Below are 15,844 nucleotides of genomic sequence, written 5' to 3' on the forward strand. Positions count from 1 at the left end.
TTTTTAATCAGAGTTTCACTCTGTCGCCCAGGCTAGAGTGCAGTGGTGTGATCCCAGCTCACTGAAACCTCTGCCTCCCAGGTTCAAGCAATTCTGCCTCAGCCTCCCAAGCAGCTGGGATTACAGGCATCTATCACTAACGCCTGGCTAATTTCTTGTGTTTTTAGTACAGATGGGGTTTCACCATGTTGGCCAGGCTGGTCTTGAACTCCTGACCTCAAGTGATCCACCTGTCTTGGTCCCCCAAAGTTCTGAGATTACAGGCGTGAGCCACCATGCCCGGCCCAGAATACATTATTCTTTTAAGGATTGTTTGTGAGGTTTTTGTTTCGGAGTGTGTGTGTTACCTATTTACTGGGGTGTGAGGTAAAAATTCTTCAGTCTCAAAGTTCAAAAGCCCCTGCATTATTGGACTACAGGGCACCAATGGAGGATATGTTTTTTTTTTTGGAAACAGAGTTTCACTCTTGTTGTCCAGGCTGGAGTGCAATGGCGTAATCTCGGCTTACCGCAACCTCCGCCTCCCAGGTTCAAGTGATTCTCCTGCCTCAGCCTCCCAAGTAGGTGGGATTACAGGCATGTGCCACCACCTCCGGCTAATTTTGTTTTTTGTTTTTAGTAGAGATGGGGTTTCTCCATGTTGGTCAGGCTGCTCTCGAACTCCTGACCTCAGGTGATTCACCTGCCTCGGCCTTCCAAAGTACTGGGATTACAGGGTTGAGCCACCACACCCAGCCTGTTGGGGAATTTTAAGTAATAAGCGTTAAAGGCTCACACAAGCTGAGGGGAGCGGGGAATGGGTTGATATTGTGCCCATTAGGCACAGAGATTGTTTTGCAAGATGGAGTTAGGTAATGGATGGTTGTGCAACAAAGTAAATGTAACCCCACTACACTGTACACTTAAAAATGGTTAAGTTACATTTTGTTATGTGTATTTTACTACAATTTTAAAAAGATAAAACAATTTTTTTTTTTTTTTGACACGGAGTTTCGCTCTCGTCGCCCAGGCAGGAGTGCAATGGCACGATCTCGGCTCACCGCAACCTCCGCCTCCTGGGTTCAGGCAATTCTCCTGCCTCAGCCTCCTGAGTAGCTGGGATTACAGGCACGCGCCACCATGCCCAGCTAATTTTTTGTATTTTTAGTAGAGACGGGGTTTCACCATGTTGACCAGGATGGTCTCGATCTCTTGACCTCGTGATCCACCCGCCTCAGCCTCTCAAAATGCTGGGATTACAGGCGTGAGCCACTGCGCCCGGCCGAAAACAAATTTTTTAAACTACTGCTTCTGTATGGTGAGATTGGGGGAAATGTTTTTGTTCTCTTTCCCAATTTTTCTGTAATGAATGTGTTTTGCTTTTTTTTTTTTTATTAGTGTTTTGATTTCATAATAAGGAAGTTAAAATTATATATATAATTTAAAAAGGAGTTAAAGGCTCAAAGCAAACTTGAAGGTTATTTGGTGGGATAGTATGGAGGAGAGAGTCCAGATGATGGGAGACAAGTTTTGAGGCTACCAAACTATTGTTTTCCAGGAACAATGTAATAAAATCCATGAGAGTGATGGCTGTGGAAATGAAAAGCATAGAGACTTAGGGAACAATAACCCTAAGTACACAGGAGTGGAAAAGATGGGAGGGAAGAGTAAAGAAAACCCTTAAGATTTTTAGCATAGGTCCTAGAATGATAATATAGTATCCGTCAGAGGAAAATACCATCACAGGAAAAGCTAATTCTGAGAAGGTAAGATGTATAGGTAAGCTGACTTTGGGTTGCGCCTGAGACTGGCTCAGAAAGGTTAGGGCTAAGGATAAAGTCTGGGTGGTCAGCCCTGTAGAACTCATGATCAAACCCCTGCTGGAACCTCTGTAGGATGAGTTCATTATCAGAAGAGGTTTGAAGAGCTATGAAAATAGAACAGGAAGGTATTATGCTACATGCTAAACCCTGGGTTGTAGGTTACAAAGGGCTATAATTTGAGTAAATAGAAATTAATTTTTGGGGCCTGGTATGGTGGCTCACACCTGTAATCCTAGCATTCTTGGAGGCCGAGGCAGGCAGATCACCTGAGGTCTGGACTTCGAGACCAGCTTGGCCAACAGGGTGAAACCTCATCTCTACTAAAAATGCAAAAAAAAAAAAAAAAAAAAAAAAAGGCTGGGCATGGTGGCTCACACCTGTAATCCCAGCACTTTGGGAGGCCAAGGTGGGTGGATCACCTAAGGTCAGGCATTTGAGACCAGCCTGACCAACATAAAGAAACCCTGCCTCTGAAAAAAAAAAAAAAGAAAAAGGCCAGGCATGGTAGTGCATGCCTGTGATCCTAGCTACTCGGGAGGCTGAGACAGGAGAATCGCTTTTATACCCTGGAGGTGGAGGTTGCAGTGATCCCAGCCTGGGCAACAAGAGCAAAACTCCATCTCAAAAAAAAAAGGAAAAGAAAAAAATTCATTTCAGAGAGCCCTCACTGTGGTGAATATAAGCAGTTTTGTACTGTTGCACTGTTACAAGTTAAATATATTACCTATGATCTTATTTGATTTTGGAGTTTGATATAAACCATTGATTACAAATCCCTTATAAGATCATCTGTTTTATTTCTCTTCTAATCCTTTTTGCTTTTTGTTTAATAAATGCTTTAATGATATACTAATTCTACATAAAATTAGCTTTCAATAAGTCAAATACAATTATTTAACTTTAGAGATTTGCTGACGGGAACTTTTAAAATGCATGCGCAGTCATAGGTATGAAAAGATGAAAAATATTAAGAGCTTGAATGGCTTTCTTTGAACAGATTAAATTTGTTATTGTCTTTTTGCACTGAAGAATGATAAAAAGCTTTTAGAATATTTGTAAGTATATCTGTCTTTAAAATGAAAATAGTATACTTGGTTTTTAAAAAGCCATTTTATTGACAATTCACACTGAAAAAATGAAAAGTTTTTTTTAAAAAAAAAGCCATTTGATAGCTACTAATTTGAATTTCAAGTGTGAAACATTTTTTAAATGCATAAGAATGATAGCACAGATAGTTTTAATTCTTATAGATTTCATTCCAAGCATCCTATCTGTATGGTGCTATTATACGGGTACAGGTAATATTTTATCAGAATCCGCATCAGGGATATAAAAACGTTTTTTTAGGTAATACCTCTTTAAAATGAATACATTGCCAAAATTTATATATCCAGTCTGCTGGTGCCAGAGTTAATGCATAGCTTCACAGCAGTGGATTAGCAAATGAAAAGAGGTGCTCTGAACCCAGTGGAGGAAAATAGGAAGTGTCAAGAAAATACTCCCATCCTCCTTTCTTTTTTCCAAGATCTTAGATCTTTGCGTGATGAGGCCCCTTTGGGGATACCCTAGTAACTGTCTGCGCTTCAGCTCCAGGCTGGAGCACAAACTGGAGATCTCTGGTGACAGTGGCCTGGCTCTTAGCTCCTGCTTTCCACCCTGCCCCTGGCTTTGTTGTCCACCCGCTACTGGTTTCTTTCATAAATAGGATAAATGGGCCCCCTGCCCTAAAATATTAATCTCATGATCTGCCATTCCACTATTCTGGTTTCACATATTTCTATTTGTAAAAAGATTTTATCTTTAAGAGACCCCCTTTTAAAATGCAAATACCCCTGGGAGAGGTCAGACCTTAGTCCTTAGCTAGCATCTTGATTATCTATTAGCACCTTAGTTGGGCTTAGTACACATTTGACTGAGAAGATGGAACCTCTGGCTAACAGTGATCAACTAGAAGGAAACTAGCATTTATAATAATAATTTATTATTACTTTGTTACAATTGGCAGCTAAGATGTACTGAGGGCCATATTATTAAGGGCAGAAATTGTTCTAATTAATTCCCTCAACAACCCTATTGGTATTATTACCACTGTTACTTTACAGATAAGAAAACTGAGGTATGTAACACATAATTGTGGTCACATAGTAAATCCTGTCAAGTGTTAAACTCGGGGATTTAGATTCCAGGGGTGCTCTCTAACCATTCTACTGTAATACCTCTCTTCTACCATAATTAGTCTCTCAGATAGATGACATCTAATCAAGATTTCACCCTTTTCACAGTTTTGTGTCAAGTAGAATCATGTATTCAATTATAGATGCCACTTCCTATTGAAGGCCAAGTACTTTGCTATCATCTAGATTTTTTTTAGCAACAGCTTCAATGAAATGGGCACTTTTTTTATATTCAAGGGAATGTATTTGCAGAGTAGAGAAAGGAGTAAAGAGGCTCGTGTATAATTTAGCACATACATAACACTATCTGAGCTGTTTTTATTTAAAACTTATTTTATTATTTTTACAATTTTGAAAGTATGGATGAATAAAGAAAGCACAGTAATTTGCAGTCCCATTACCCAGAGATAACCTCAGAATAAATGTATATATTCACACCAGGGTTTTTTCTATGGAGCCTTTTCTGAATGTTGTGTAAGTTGTTAACTCATTGTACCTGTTTAAAATTTTGGAACAAAATGATCTTTTTTGAGAGTAAATGCTGGCATTCTCTGCAAGGATATTCTTGTTTGTTTGTTTTGAGACAGAGTCTTGCTCTGTTGCCTGGCAGGAGTGCAGTGGCGTGATCTTGGCTCACTGCAGCCTCCGCCTCCCAGGTTCAAGAGATTCTCCTGCCTCAGCTTCCCAAGTAGCTGGGACTACATGCGCGTGCCACCATGCCCAGCTAAGTTTTGTATTTTTAGTGGAGACGGGGTTTCACCATGTTGGCCAGGATGGTCTCAATCTCTTGACCTCGTGATCTGCCCACCTCAGCCTCCCAAAGTGCTGGGATTACAGGCGTGAGCCTGTAAGGATGTTGAACTAATAATTATTTTCTATAATTTGCCAATAACATGTGTAACTGAATAAAAGGTAATACAGAGCCCTAGATTCTTCCTTTAACCTCCGAATTGAATCAGTTCTCTCAACCAGTGTTTGTTAAGCACTAATTCTACTCTGCCCCCTTCTTCAAAACTGCTACAGCTTTAATTGCGTTATTATTTCTGGACACTTAGCCTCTCTTAATCACCTGTCCCTTCTCCAGAGCTCTTTGTAATTCAGATCCCTCTGTAACCCACAGATCTGATCATATCATTCTCCTCTACAGATTTCTTCAGTGGCTCTATGTTGCCCATAGGCCCTAGAAGCAAGCTTGGGGATGATTGGGAAAAGTAATTCTCTGAGTCCCCGGTACCAGCGAGTAGTTCTAGAAGGGGAGTTGCTGGTGTATGCAGACCTCAGGTGGCCACATGCCCTTGGCCTTGCTGACTATGTGTTAATGGAGGAGGGCCACAGCAAGAGCTCCCTAAAGTGGTTGTCTAGGTCTAGATGCAGACCGTGCTACTGTGTGTTGAGAGTAGACTTGGTGGCAGTCAGGACAGAAGTGGAGAGGCCATGTGGGGCCTTACTGCAGTAATCCAGCTAAGACTTGATTGTAGCTTGGATCAGATTGGTGGCAGTAGAGGTACTAAGGAGTCAGATTCTCCATCTATTCTGAAGATGGAGCCAACCATTTTTCTTGAAGGATTGATTTAGAGAGAGTCAAGGATGACTCCAAGGTTTCTTGCCTCAGTATAGAAAGATATGGGATAATGGAATATATTAATCACTAATGTCTCAATTTTGCCATTAGCAACTATTATCAAATCCTAGGTGTTCTAATAAAATACCATATTCAACCAGACTTTAAATCTCTGGAAATTTTGAGAGAGAGAAAAGTAAATTTAAAATGTGCACTTGAAACATGTGAAGATGGGGGCCGGGCATGGTGGCTCATGCCTGTAATCCTAGCACTTTAGGAGGCTTAGGCGGGTGGATTGCTTGAGGCCAGGAGTTCGAGACCAGCCTGGGCAACATGGCGAAACTCTGTCTCTACTAAAAATATAAAAATTAGTGGGGTGTGGTGGCACATACCTGTGGTCTCATATACCCAGGATGCTGAGATGGGAGAATCGCTTGAACCTGGGCGGTAGAGGTTGCAGTGATCTGAGATTGCACCACTGCAGTCCAGCCTAGGTGAAAGAGCAAGACCCTGTCAGAAAGAAAGAGAGGTTGGGGTGGGGGAGGAGAGGTGGGGGAGGGAGATGTGAGAGTTGGGATACCTAAAAATTAAGGAACGATGACTAGATTTTACAAAAAGAGGTAGGAAGGAGCCAAAAACCAACTGCTTTTGCAGTTTTCCTAAGGCCCTAGAGGTGGCACTTGCAGGTACTATTGAAATTTACAGTTTCAACTGCCCTTAACAATTTAATGCCTTGGTCATGATACATAGGATGTTTTTAGTGTTTTGTAACTAGGCCTCCACTCAAACCCTGAAATTTGTCTTCAATTTGTATTAAACCAATGAAAAAAAGTGTTTTGTAATCACTACTTTTTAAATAAGATTTCTGTTGATTACATGTAAATAACTTACAGCAGAAGTGTTCCTGACTTTGATAAAGGAACAATTTCTGGGTCAAAAAATCACATAAGCTTTTTTTAAATGAGCTTATAATTTCAGATAGGTTTAGGCCTGCCAGAATGTAATAAAAGCTTACTGCTACCCACTTCATATTCTTCCTTTTTTTCTCTTCATTTCATTTTGTACGTTCCTGAGAATATTCAAATACAAAAGCACATTCTCCACTTCTGTCTTTCTCTTTCCCTAAAGCCAACAATCATGTCTGTTCAGTCTCAGAGTATGGTATAGAGCCATGAATGAAAGATAATTATTGATTGACTAAATGGAAAAAAAACAAGTTTAATGGTAATTAAATAGAACATCTAATATGATTTATTTGAATAGGGTATTAAGATTTGTTCACTATAGCTACAGTTAAAACTACCATTTATTGAGCATTTACCATGTGTCAGATAAATATTGTGTCTCAATTCTTCAACAGTTCAATTGAAATTGGTATGATTTTCTCTCTTTTACAGATGGTTTAGAGAAGTTAAAAGCTTTGCTCAAAACCATACATTTAACAGTGTGGCAAAGGTAGAATTCAAATCTACATTTTTCTGCCTTAAGACTCACTGTTTCATCTTTGATTATGCTTTATTAACTCAGCATGGGGTTCAGAATGTTTATAAATATTAGTGAGATATATCTGGGTCTTGACAACCCCAGTCTCTAAGAAAAAGGGTTGGGAGCAGTGGCTCATGCCTGTAATCCCAGCACTTTGGGAGGCTGAGGCAGGTGGATGACCCAAGCCCAGTAGTTTGAGACCAGCCAGGGCAACATGGCAAAACCCTGTCTCTACTAAAAATACAAAAAACAAATTAGCCAAGTATGGTGGCACACGCCTGTAATCCCGGCCACTTGGGAAGCTGAGGCACAACAATGATGTGAGCCAGGGAGGCAGAGGTTGCAGTAAGTTGAGATGGTGCCACTGCACTCCAGCCTGGGCGACAGAGCAAGACTTTGTCTCAAAAAAAAAAAAAAGAAAAAAAATGTAGTTTTGGAAATTGCCCTCAGACTACTGGGTAAAAAGGATAGATCCTAAGCTATTCCAGTGGAAAGTGATTACTACCCATTTTTCACCACTAGATGGTGGCAGAAAATTAAAAACAAAAGTTGTTAAAGGAGACTCAGAGAAAGTGAAACGTCAGCCTGGGGCAGTGGTTCACGCCTGTAATCCCAGCACTTTGGGAAGCCAAGGCTGGCGGATCACAAGGTCAGGAGTTCAAGACCAGCCTGACCAACATGGCTAAACCCCATCTCTACTAAAACTACAGAAAAAGTAGCTGAGCGTGGTGGTGGGCGCCTATAATCTCAGCTACTCAGGAAGCTGAGGCAGGAGAATCGCTTGAACCTAGGAGGCGGAGGTTGCAATGAGCCAAGATCTTGCATTGCACTCCAGTCTGGGCAATAGAGCGAGACTCCATCTCAAATAAAATTAAATTAAATTAAAAATTAAAACAGAAAGTGAAATGTCTATGCTTTCAGAGCAAGGTGGATGTGAGATTAGGGACATCTAGAGCAAGGGAAAGGTAAGAACTGCCAATGGTGTTATGATAAGCAGCCTAGAAATCGGGAACAGAGGATACAAATCTTTATTATACTTGAGAAAACACCTCATGAAAAATATTTGCATCTTGTTTTTAGTAACACTTGACATTGTTCTGTTTAGTTTTCAGATGCTTCAAATGTGGTGAATACAGACTTGTTTGGATTATGTGTTTCTCAGCTCGGCTAAATAAATGCTAACAATGGATAAGTGCAAACATGTTGGGCAGTTGCAGCTTGCTCAAGACCACTCCATCCTCGACCCTCAGAAATGGCACTGCGTGGACTGCAACACAACCGAGTCCATTTGGGCTTGCCTCAGCTGCTCCCATGTTGCCTGCGGAAGATATATTGAAGAGCATGCACTCAAGCACTTTCAAGAAAGCAGTCATCCTGTTGCACTGGAGGTGAATGAGATGTATGTTTTTTGTTACCTTTGTGATGATTATGTTTTTAATGATAATACAACTGGAGACCTGAAGTTACTGCGAATTACATTAAGTGCAATCAAAAGTCAAAATTATCACTGCACAACTCACAGTGGGAGGGTTTTACGGTCCATGGGTACAGGTGATGATTCTTATTTCTTACATGATGATGCCCAATCTCTGCTTCAAAATGAAGATCAAATGTATGCTGCTCTTTGGCACAGGAGAAGGATCCTAATGGGTAAAATCTTTCGAACATGGTTTGAACAATCACCCATTGGAAGAAAAAGGCAAGAAGAACAATTTCAGGAAAAAATAGTCGTAAAAAGAGAAGTAAAGAAAAGACAGCAAGAATTAGAGTATCAAGTTAAAGCAGAATTGGAAAGTATGCCTCCAAGAAAGAGTTTACGTTTACAGGGGCTTGCTCAGTCAACCATAATAGAAATAGTTCCCCTTGAGGGGTCAGCACAGACTCCAGCATCACCAGCAAAAGATAAAGTAGTCTCTACCTCAGAAGATGAAAGATCTAAAGAAGTCAGTGACTCTTCAGTTAAACGAAGGCCAATAGTAACTCCTGGTGTAACAGGATTGAGAAATTTGGGAAACACTTGCTATATGAATTCTGTTCTTCAGGTGTTGAGTCATTTACTTATTTTTCGGCAATGTTTTTTAAAGCTTGATCTGAACCAATGGCTGGCTGTGACTGCTAGTGAGAAGACAAGATCTTATAAGCATCCACCAGTCACTGATACAGTAGTATATCAAATGAATGAATGTCAAGAAAAAGATACAGGTTTTGTTCGCTCCAGACATTCAAGTTTGTCATCAGGACTCAGTGGTGGAGCATCAAAAGGTAGAAAGATGGAACTTATTCAGCCAAGGGAGCCAACTTCACAGTACATTTCTCTTTGTCATGAATTGCATACTTTGTTCCAAGTCATGTGGTCTGGAAAGTGGGCCTTGGTCTCACCATTTGCTATGCTACACTCGGTGTGGAGACTCATTCCTGCCTTTCGGGGTTATGCCCAACAAGATGCTCAGGAATTTCTTTGTGAACTTTTAGATAAAATACAACATGAATTAGAGACAACTGGTACCAGTTTACCGGCTCTTATCCCCACTTCTCAAAGGAAACTTATCAAACAAGTTCTGAATGTTGTAAATAATATTTTTCATGGACAACTTCTTAGTCAGGTATGGATTTTTTTTAATCTTATTTTTATCATGGGGAGTTTATAGAGTGAAGCCTATAAAAGGGCATATTCTATGTACATCTAGTGTGTTGAGGTGGTACCATTTTCAGGTCAAAATAGATTGTTTTTATAAATATGTGTAAAGAAATCAGCTCACACATTTACAATTCCTTCTTTTATGAATCATTGGAAGTAGTTTTACATCCATGGTATCAAAAGCTTTTGGAGGGAGGGAGAAATCAGGAAACGGAGCTCTCTAGGTTACCAATATTACATTCATTGTCTGAGGGATTGAGAAGAGGAGGGTTTAATCCCAGAAGGAACAGATTTGAAAATACTGCTATACTGGGGATGAAAATAGTGCACATTGCTGGGCACGGTGGCTCATGCCTATAATCCCAGCACTTTGAGAGGTCAAGGTGGGTGGATCACCTGCGGTCAGGAGTTCAAGACCAGTCTGACCAACATAGTGAAACCCCATCTCTACTAAAAATACAAAAATTAGCTGAGTGTGGTGGCAGATGCCTATAATCTCAGCTACTTGTGAGGCTAAGTCAGAATTGCTTGAACCCAGGAGGTGGAGGTTTGCAGTGAGCCAAGATCACGCCACCACACTCCAGCCTGGATGACAAAGCAAGTCTCCATCTCAAAAAAAAAAAAAAGAAAGAAAGAAAATGGTGCACACTTTCAGGTACCAAGGAGTAGCCCTGGAGGACTTCCTATAAAACCAAAGCGTCATGGTCTGAGAGCTTTAACAAGTAGGTAGGGAAATTTTAAAGTAAATAATTGTAATTTCATCTAGAATAATCTTAAATGATTTTCCTTTATTTTAATTACTGTTCAAAAGTTTCCTTTGTCATGAAAAGGTAGACTACAAAACTACAATCGTCTATGTAAAGGTTCTGTATACTCAGTGGACTTATTGATGAACTATTAATAGACAGAAGGCCCTCAACTTTCCCATAACACACAGATTTAAACAAAATTTTTTATAGGTTATTTCCTTCCCCCTGCACACCTGCCTCTGTTTTTCAGTTCAACTTTTTTTTTTGAGACAGAGTCTTGCTCTATCTCTCAATCTGGGGGTGCAGTGGTGGGATCTTGGCTCACTGCTACCTCCACATTCCAGCTCAAGCAATTCTCCTGCCTCAGCCTCTCAAGTAGCTGAAATTACAGACACCCACCACTCCACCTAGCTAATTTTTGTATTTTTAGTAGAGATGGGGTTTCACCATCTTGTTCAAGCTAGTCTTGAACTCCTGACCTCATGAGCCACCATGCCACCACATCCGGCTTCAGTTCAACTTTCAGTGTAATAAGGTCATCTTTTGTTTTTATAGCATACTTTCCTAGAATGTTGTTTAAGTATTTCAGATGTATTTCTCCTTAAGGAATATGTATGAAGTTTATTTTTCAGTGTTTCAAAAATGCAAAGACTTTACTCTGTGTCAGTTAGCAAATAAGAGCCGAACTTGTATTACATGCAATTTTACTTCTCCATCTTTCTCCATCATTTCCTTTTTATGCAAAAATTTTTAAATACACTATTATAGAGTGCAATATATAGTTGCAGGAAACCTATATAAGAAATCTATGTAGAAAAAGCGAAAAATCATTCTCTAATCCTGTAACCGCACAATCCATGGGTAAAACTATTAATATTTTGGTATATTTTCTTCTAGTCTCTTTTTCTCCTGCACATATATACATATTATCCCATAATTGGTCACATTGCACTTACCTGCTTTTCCCATTTAATGTTGTGATGATTTTCCTGTCATTAAAAATATTTCATCATTCTTTTCAAAACATTTCAATGTTCATTTTTTCTTTTTTTTTGTATATTTCTGTTGTTTAACATCATGTTTATACCATAACTTAAACATTCCCCTATTGTTGACTGTTTTTAATTTTTTCCATTTTTATGATGTCATCAATTGATTTTTCCAATTTCCTTATGACAGAGTCCTGGACGCTGACTTTGTCAGAATAAGACTTCTGTTACTTGGTGACAAAGTTCTTTCTGGAAACTGTTTTTCTTTTTTCTTTTTTAAATCTATTTCCAGTAATATGAGAGTGGCTATGTGCTTTATAAATGAATTTTGAAATTAATACAAATTATTATACCAGTTTTTTGCTTTTCTTTCTTTAATACACTCTTAGGGAACTGGTTCTCAGGAGATTTAAGACAGTTGGTTGCTGGAATGTGTTTTCCTTTTATTTTTTTATGGAGACGAGGTCTCACTGTGTTGCCCTGGCTGGTCTCAAACTCCTGGGCTCAAGCAGTCCTCTGCTTTGGCCTCTCAAGTGCTGAGATTACAGGCATGAGCCACTACACCCAGCCTGGGATGCCTTTTCGTGTGTTTTTTCTTTTGTCTTTTTTTATTTAACTCAAGAAAATTCTCACAATGTCAGGCCCTGGCACTACTGAGTCCCTAGACTATAAATGCCAGGAGTGTTCTTTGTGTCAATTTGTTAAATCTAAAATCTGTATTAGAACTGGCTTCTTTATTTCATTGCCTATGCCAGGACTATAGCTTGTATGAAAGAGGTTCTTTATAATATTTCATATCATGTGTGACTTGCTAGTTCATGGAGTCTGTCTTCAATTATGTGCAGTGTTTGTTGGCATTAAATCCTGTTGAATGTCTCACTGAAGTTACTATTCAGGTCCTTTCCAGTAGCTATGTTGCCTATATAAGTTGTTAGAACAGCTCGTTTTTCGTTTTCTGTGTTAGGAAGGGGATTTTAATGTGATGTTAAGACTATAACATCATTATTTATGTCATATATCATGTCTTTTGAAATGATCAATTGTCAGGGCCTAACTGTGTAATGAAAAGACAGTATTGCTGGGCATAGTGGCTCACACCTGTAATCCCGGCACTTTGGGAAGCCAAGGCGGATGGATCACCTGAAGTCAGGAGTTCGAGACCAGCCTGGCTAACATGGTGAAACCCTGTCTCTACTAAAAATACAAAAAAATTAGCCAGGTGTGGTGGCAGGCATCTATAATCCTACCTACTGGGGAGCCTGAGGCAGGAGAATTGCTTGAACCTAAGGGGCCGGAGGTCGAAGTGAGCCAAGATCACGCCACTGCACTCCAGCCTGGGCGACAAAGTGAAGCTCCCTCTCAAAAAATAAATAAATAAAAAGAAAAGAAAAGATAGTATTTTACTTCTAATATAGTTAAGATTGGATTGGGCTAAGAGGTTATAGGATTCGGAGTTAGGGGGAAAAAATCAGCAAAAGATGAAGGGGAGGCCGGGCGCGGTGGCTCATACCTGTAATCCTAGCACTTTGGGAGGCTGAGGTGGGCGGATGACCGAAAGTCAGGAATTCGAGACCATCCTGGTCAACATGGTGAAACCCCGTCTCTACTAAAAATACAAAAAATTAGCTGGGCACGGTGGCGCGTGCCTGTAATCCCAGCTACTCAGGAGGCTGAGGCAGGAGAATTGCCTGAACCCAGGAGGCGGAGGTTGCGGTGAACCGAGATCGCGCCGTTGCACTCCAGCCTGGGTAACAAGAGCGAAACTCCGTCTCAAAAAAAAAAAAAGAAAGAAAGAAAAATTAGCTGGGTATGGTAGCTGGTACCTGTAGTCCAGCTACTCAGGAGGCTGAGGCAGGAGAATCACTTGAACCTAGGAGGCAGAGGTTGCAGTGACCCGAGATTGTGCCATTGCACCCTAGTACAGGGGACAGAGCAAGACTCCACCTCAGAAAAAAAAAGATGAAGGAGAAACAGTGAGGAACCTCAAGACTAATGACATAAATACATTAAATTTAATGCATATGAATAAACATCATATGTATATATCTATATATACATATACATAATACGTTTCTATTCAATGTGTCTACAATTTGGATTTTTACCTAAATGAAATGCCCTTAGAGCTTTTTGAATGCCCAGTAGTTAAAGCACCTAATTCATGATGGGACTAATAAGAATCTTTTGGAAGGAAAAATTATAATGAAAGATTTCCTGACAAAAATGTAAAGCAGATTATTCAGAATTCTAATGGTGTATTTTCATGAAAAAAATTTATTTACTGGCAGTGACCTCTAGTGAAAAGAGTTAATGTTTTGATGGAAAGACTATAATCTTAGGAACGAATATTCTTATTTGCAGGTTACATGTCTTGCATGTGACAACAAATCAAATACCATAGAACCTTTCTGGGACTTGTCATTGGAGTTTCCAGAACGATATCAATGCAGTGGAAAAGATACTCCTTCCCAGCCATGTCTGGTTACTGAAATGTTGGCCAAATTTACAGAAACTGAAGCTTTAGAAGGAAAAATCTACGTATGTGACCAGTGTAACTGTGAGTAAAGACGGTGTGTTCTCTGTGCTCTCCTAGGAATAATAAAGAGAAATGCAGATGAGAGGAAGCTGAAATTCTTTAGCAGTTATGAAAATGAACTTTAGTTCATTGAAATAAATAGATTTTCACTTTATAATTGGCATTTATGAACTATGCATTTGTTTTGCCATATTGATGGAATTGAAATTGTTTCTGATCCTGTAGACAATTTTGGAGGGAGAAGATCATAAGAAGTTTAAATGTGATATGTAGAGCAAAATGAAGTAGCAAAGAGGAATAATGAAAGCATGTCATGTAGGGTGAATGAAACATTTGCTCTATGAGCTTTTTTTTGCTATATATCAAAATGATATGTAGATAAATGTGTGTGTGTCTATATACATAAAATAGGAAATAATATATGCTGGACTGCTTCACCAAAACAAAGATTTATCCAAAACTATACACTGTCTCTTCTGTGTTAGTTATTCCCAGTGTCTACAGATAGAGGTAAGATACTTTCAAGGTGCTCACATTTCTAGTGGAGGAAGCAGATAGACGGGATCCACTATGATAACTGCTCTAATAGAAGAGAGCACAGGAACCTGACGCTGGGGGCAAAACAGCCACTTAAGAGAAGCATCTTCCTCCAAGGTAACAGTGTGTAAAACCACATCAGATCTGCAGTGCTGGCCAGGCACAGTGGCTCACACCTGTAATCCTAACACTTTGGGAGGCTGAGGCAGGAGAATTGCTTGAACCCAGGAGGCAGAGGTTGCAGTGAGCTGAGATGGTGCCACTGCACTCCAGCCTCAGTGACAGAACAAGACTCTGTCTCAAAAAAAAACAAAAAATCTGATGTGTCTTTATCTCCTCTTTCGATGTATACATAGCAGGAGTTAGCTGTGAGGATGCAAAGGCATAAGAATGATCTAGTGTGGGCCTGGCACAGTGGTTCATGCCTGTAATCCCAGTACTTTGGGAGGCCAGCATAGGCAGATCACAAGGTTAGGGGTTCAAGACCATCCTGGCCAACATAGTGAAACCCTGTCTCTACTAACAATACAAAAATTACCTGAGTGTGGTGGCGCATGCCTGTAATCCCAGCTACTCAAGAGGTTGAGGCAGGAGAAGTGCTTGAACACAAGAGGTAGAGGTTTCAGTGAGCTGAGATTGTGCCACTGCACTCTAGTCTGGGCGACAGAGAAAGACTCCATCTCAAAAAAAAAAAAAAAAATGATCCAGTGGACTTTAGAGACTCAGGGGAGAGAGTAGAAGGGGAATGAAGGATAAAACATCACACATTGACTACAGTGTACATTGCTTGGGTGATGGGCGCACCAAAATCTCAGAAATTATCACTAAAGAACTTACTCATGTAACCAAATACCACCTGTTCACCAAAAACCTATTGAAATTAAAGAAAAGAGTAAGATCTACTTACATAGCATCTTATGTAGTATAGTATACTATATAGAAGCTATACTATAGTTTATACTAGTTTATACTATACTGTGTGTGTGTGTGTGTGTGTGTGTGTATTTATATATATATATGTATTCTCCCTAATTTCCTTATCTCAGAAATAGATTCTAGGGCTTTAGAGAGTAAACTTTTAAGGTAATGTAAAAAAAAAACAGGATATTCCCACATTGAAGAAATGTTATATCAATTGATGGTTTCCTAGAATAACTTTAACAACACTTTTTTCTGAGTGCTGTCTAACGTGAGCTCATAAAATTTATGTTTTTTTTTAAATAAACCTTTGTCAAAGCTTTTATGATAAAGTATTATTTTTTCTTGGATATAAATGTGAAGAGTCCTAAATGCTTTCATCACCAAATTTGGGGGTAATGTTATGAATGCAGAATATGGTTTTATAGCAAATTTCTATGTGTTTACTAAGGCTA

At 39.6% G+C, this 15,844-nt stretch overlaps 1 protein-coding gene across 9 annotated transcripts in view; it reads left to right on the forward strand.

Moving 5' to 3' along the window:
- USP44 (ubiquitin specific peptidase 44) overlaps positions 1 to 15,844 on the forward strand; it is a 30,522-nt gene that overhangs the window by 7,491 nt on the left and 7,187 nt on the right. For 6 of the 9 annotated variants that reach the window (XM_064376871.1, XM_064376863.1, XM_064376866.1 and 3 more), the window contains 2 exons: positions 8,128 to 9,625; positions 13,760 to 13,955. In XM_064376871.1, the coding sequence (XP_064232941.1) occupies positions 8,198 to 9,625; positions 13,760 to 13,955 (1,624 nt within the window). In that variant the 5' untranslated portion in view covers positions 8,128 to 8,197. Of the gene's footprint in view, positions 1 to 2,259; positions 2,475 to 6,100; positions 6,993 to 7,888; positions 7,988 to 8,127; positions 9,626 to 13,759; positions 13,956 to 15,844 lie in introns of those variants that run through there. The other 3 variants (XM_064376868.1, XM_064376870.1, XM_064376869.1) reach the window with 3 other exon arrangements.

Source organism: Aotus nancymaae, unplaced genomic scaffold, assembly GCF_030222135.1.
Source record: "Aotus nancymaae isolate 86718 unplaced genomic scaffold, 86718_ANA_hifiasm-v0.15.2.pri h1tg000016l, whole genome shotgun sequence".
NCBI classification, from domain to species: Eukaryota; Metazoa; Chordata; class Mammalia; order Primates; family Aotidae; genus Aotus; species Aotus nancymaae.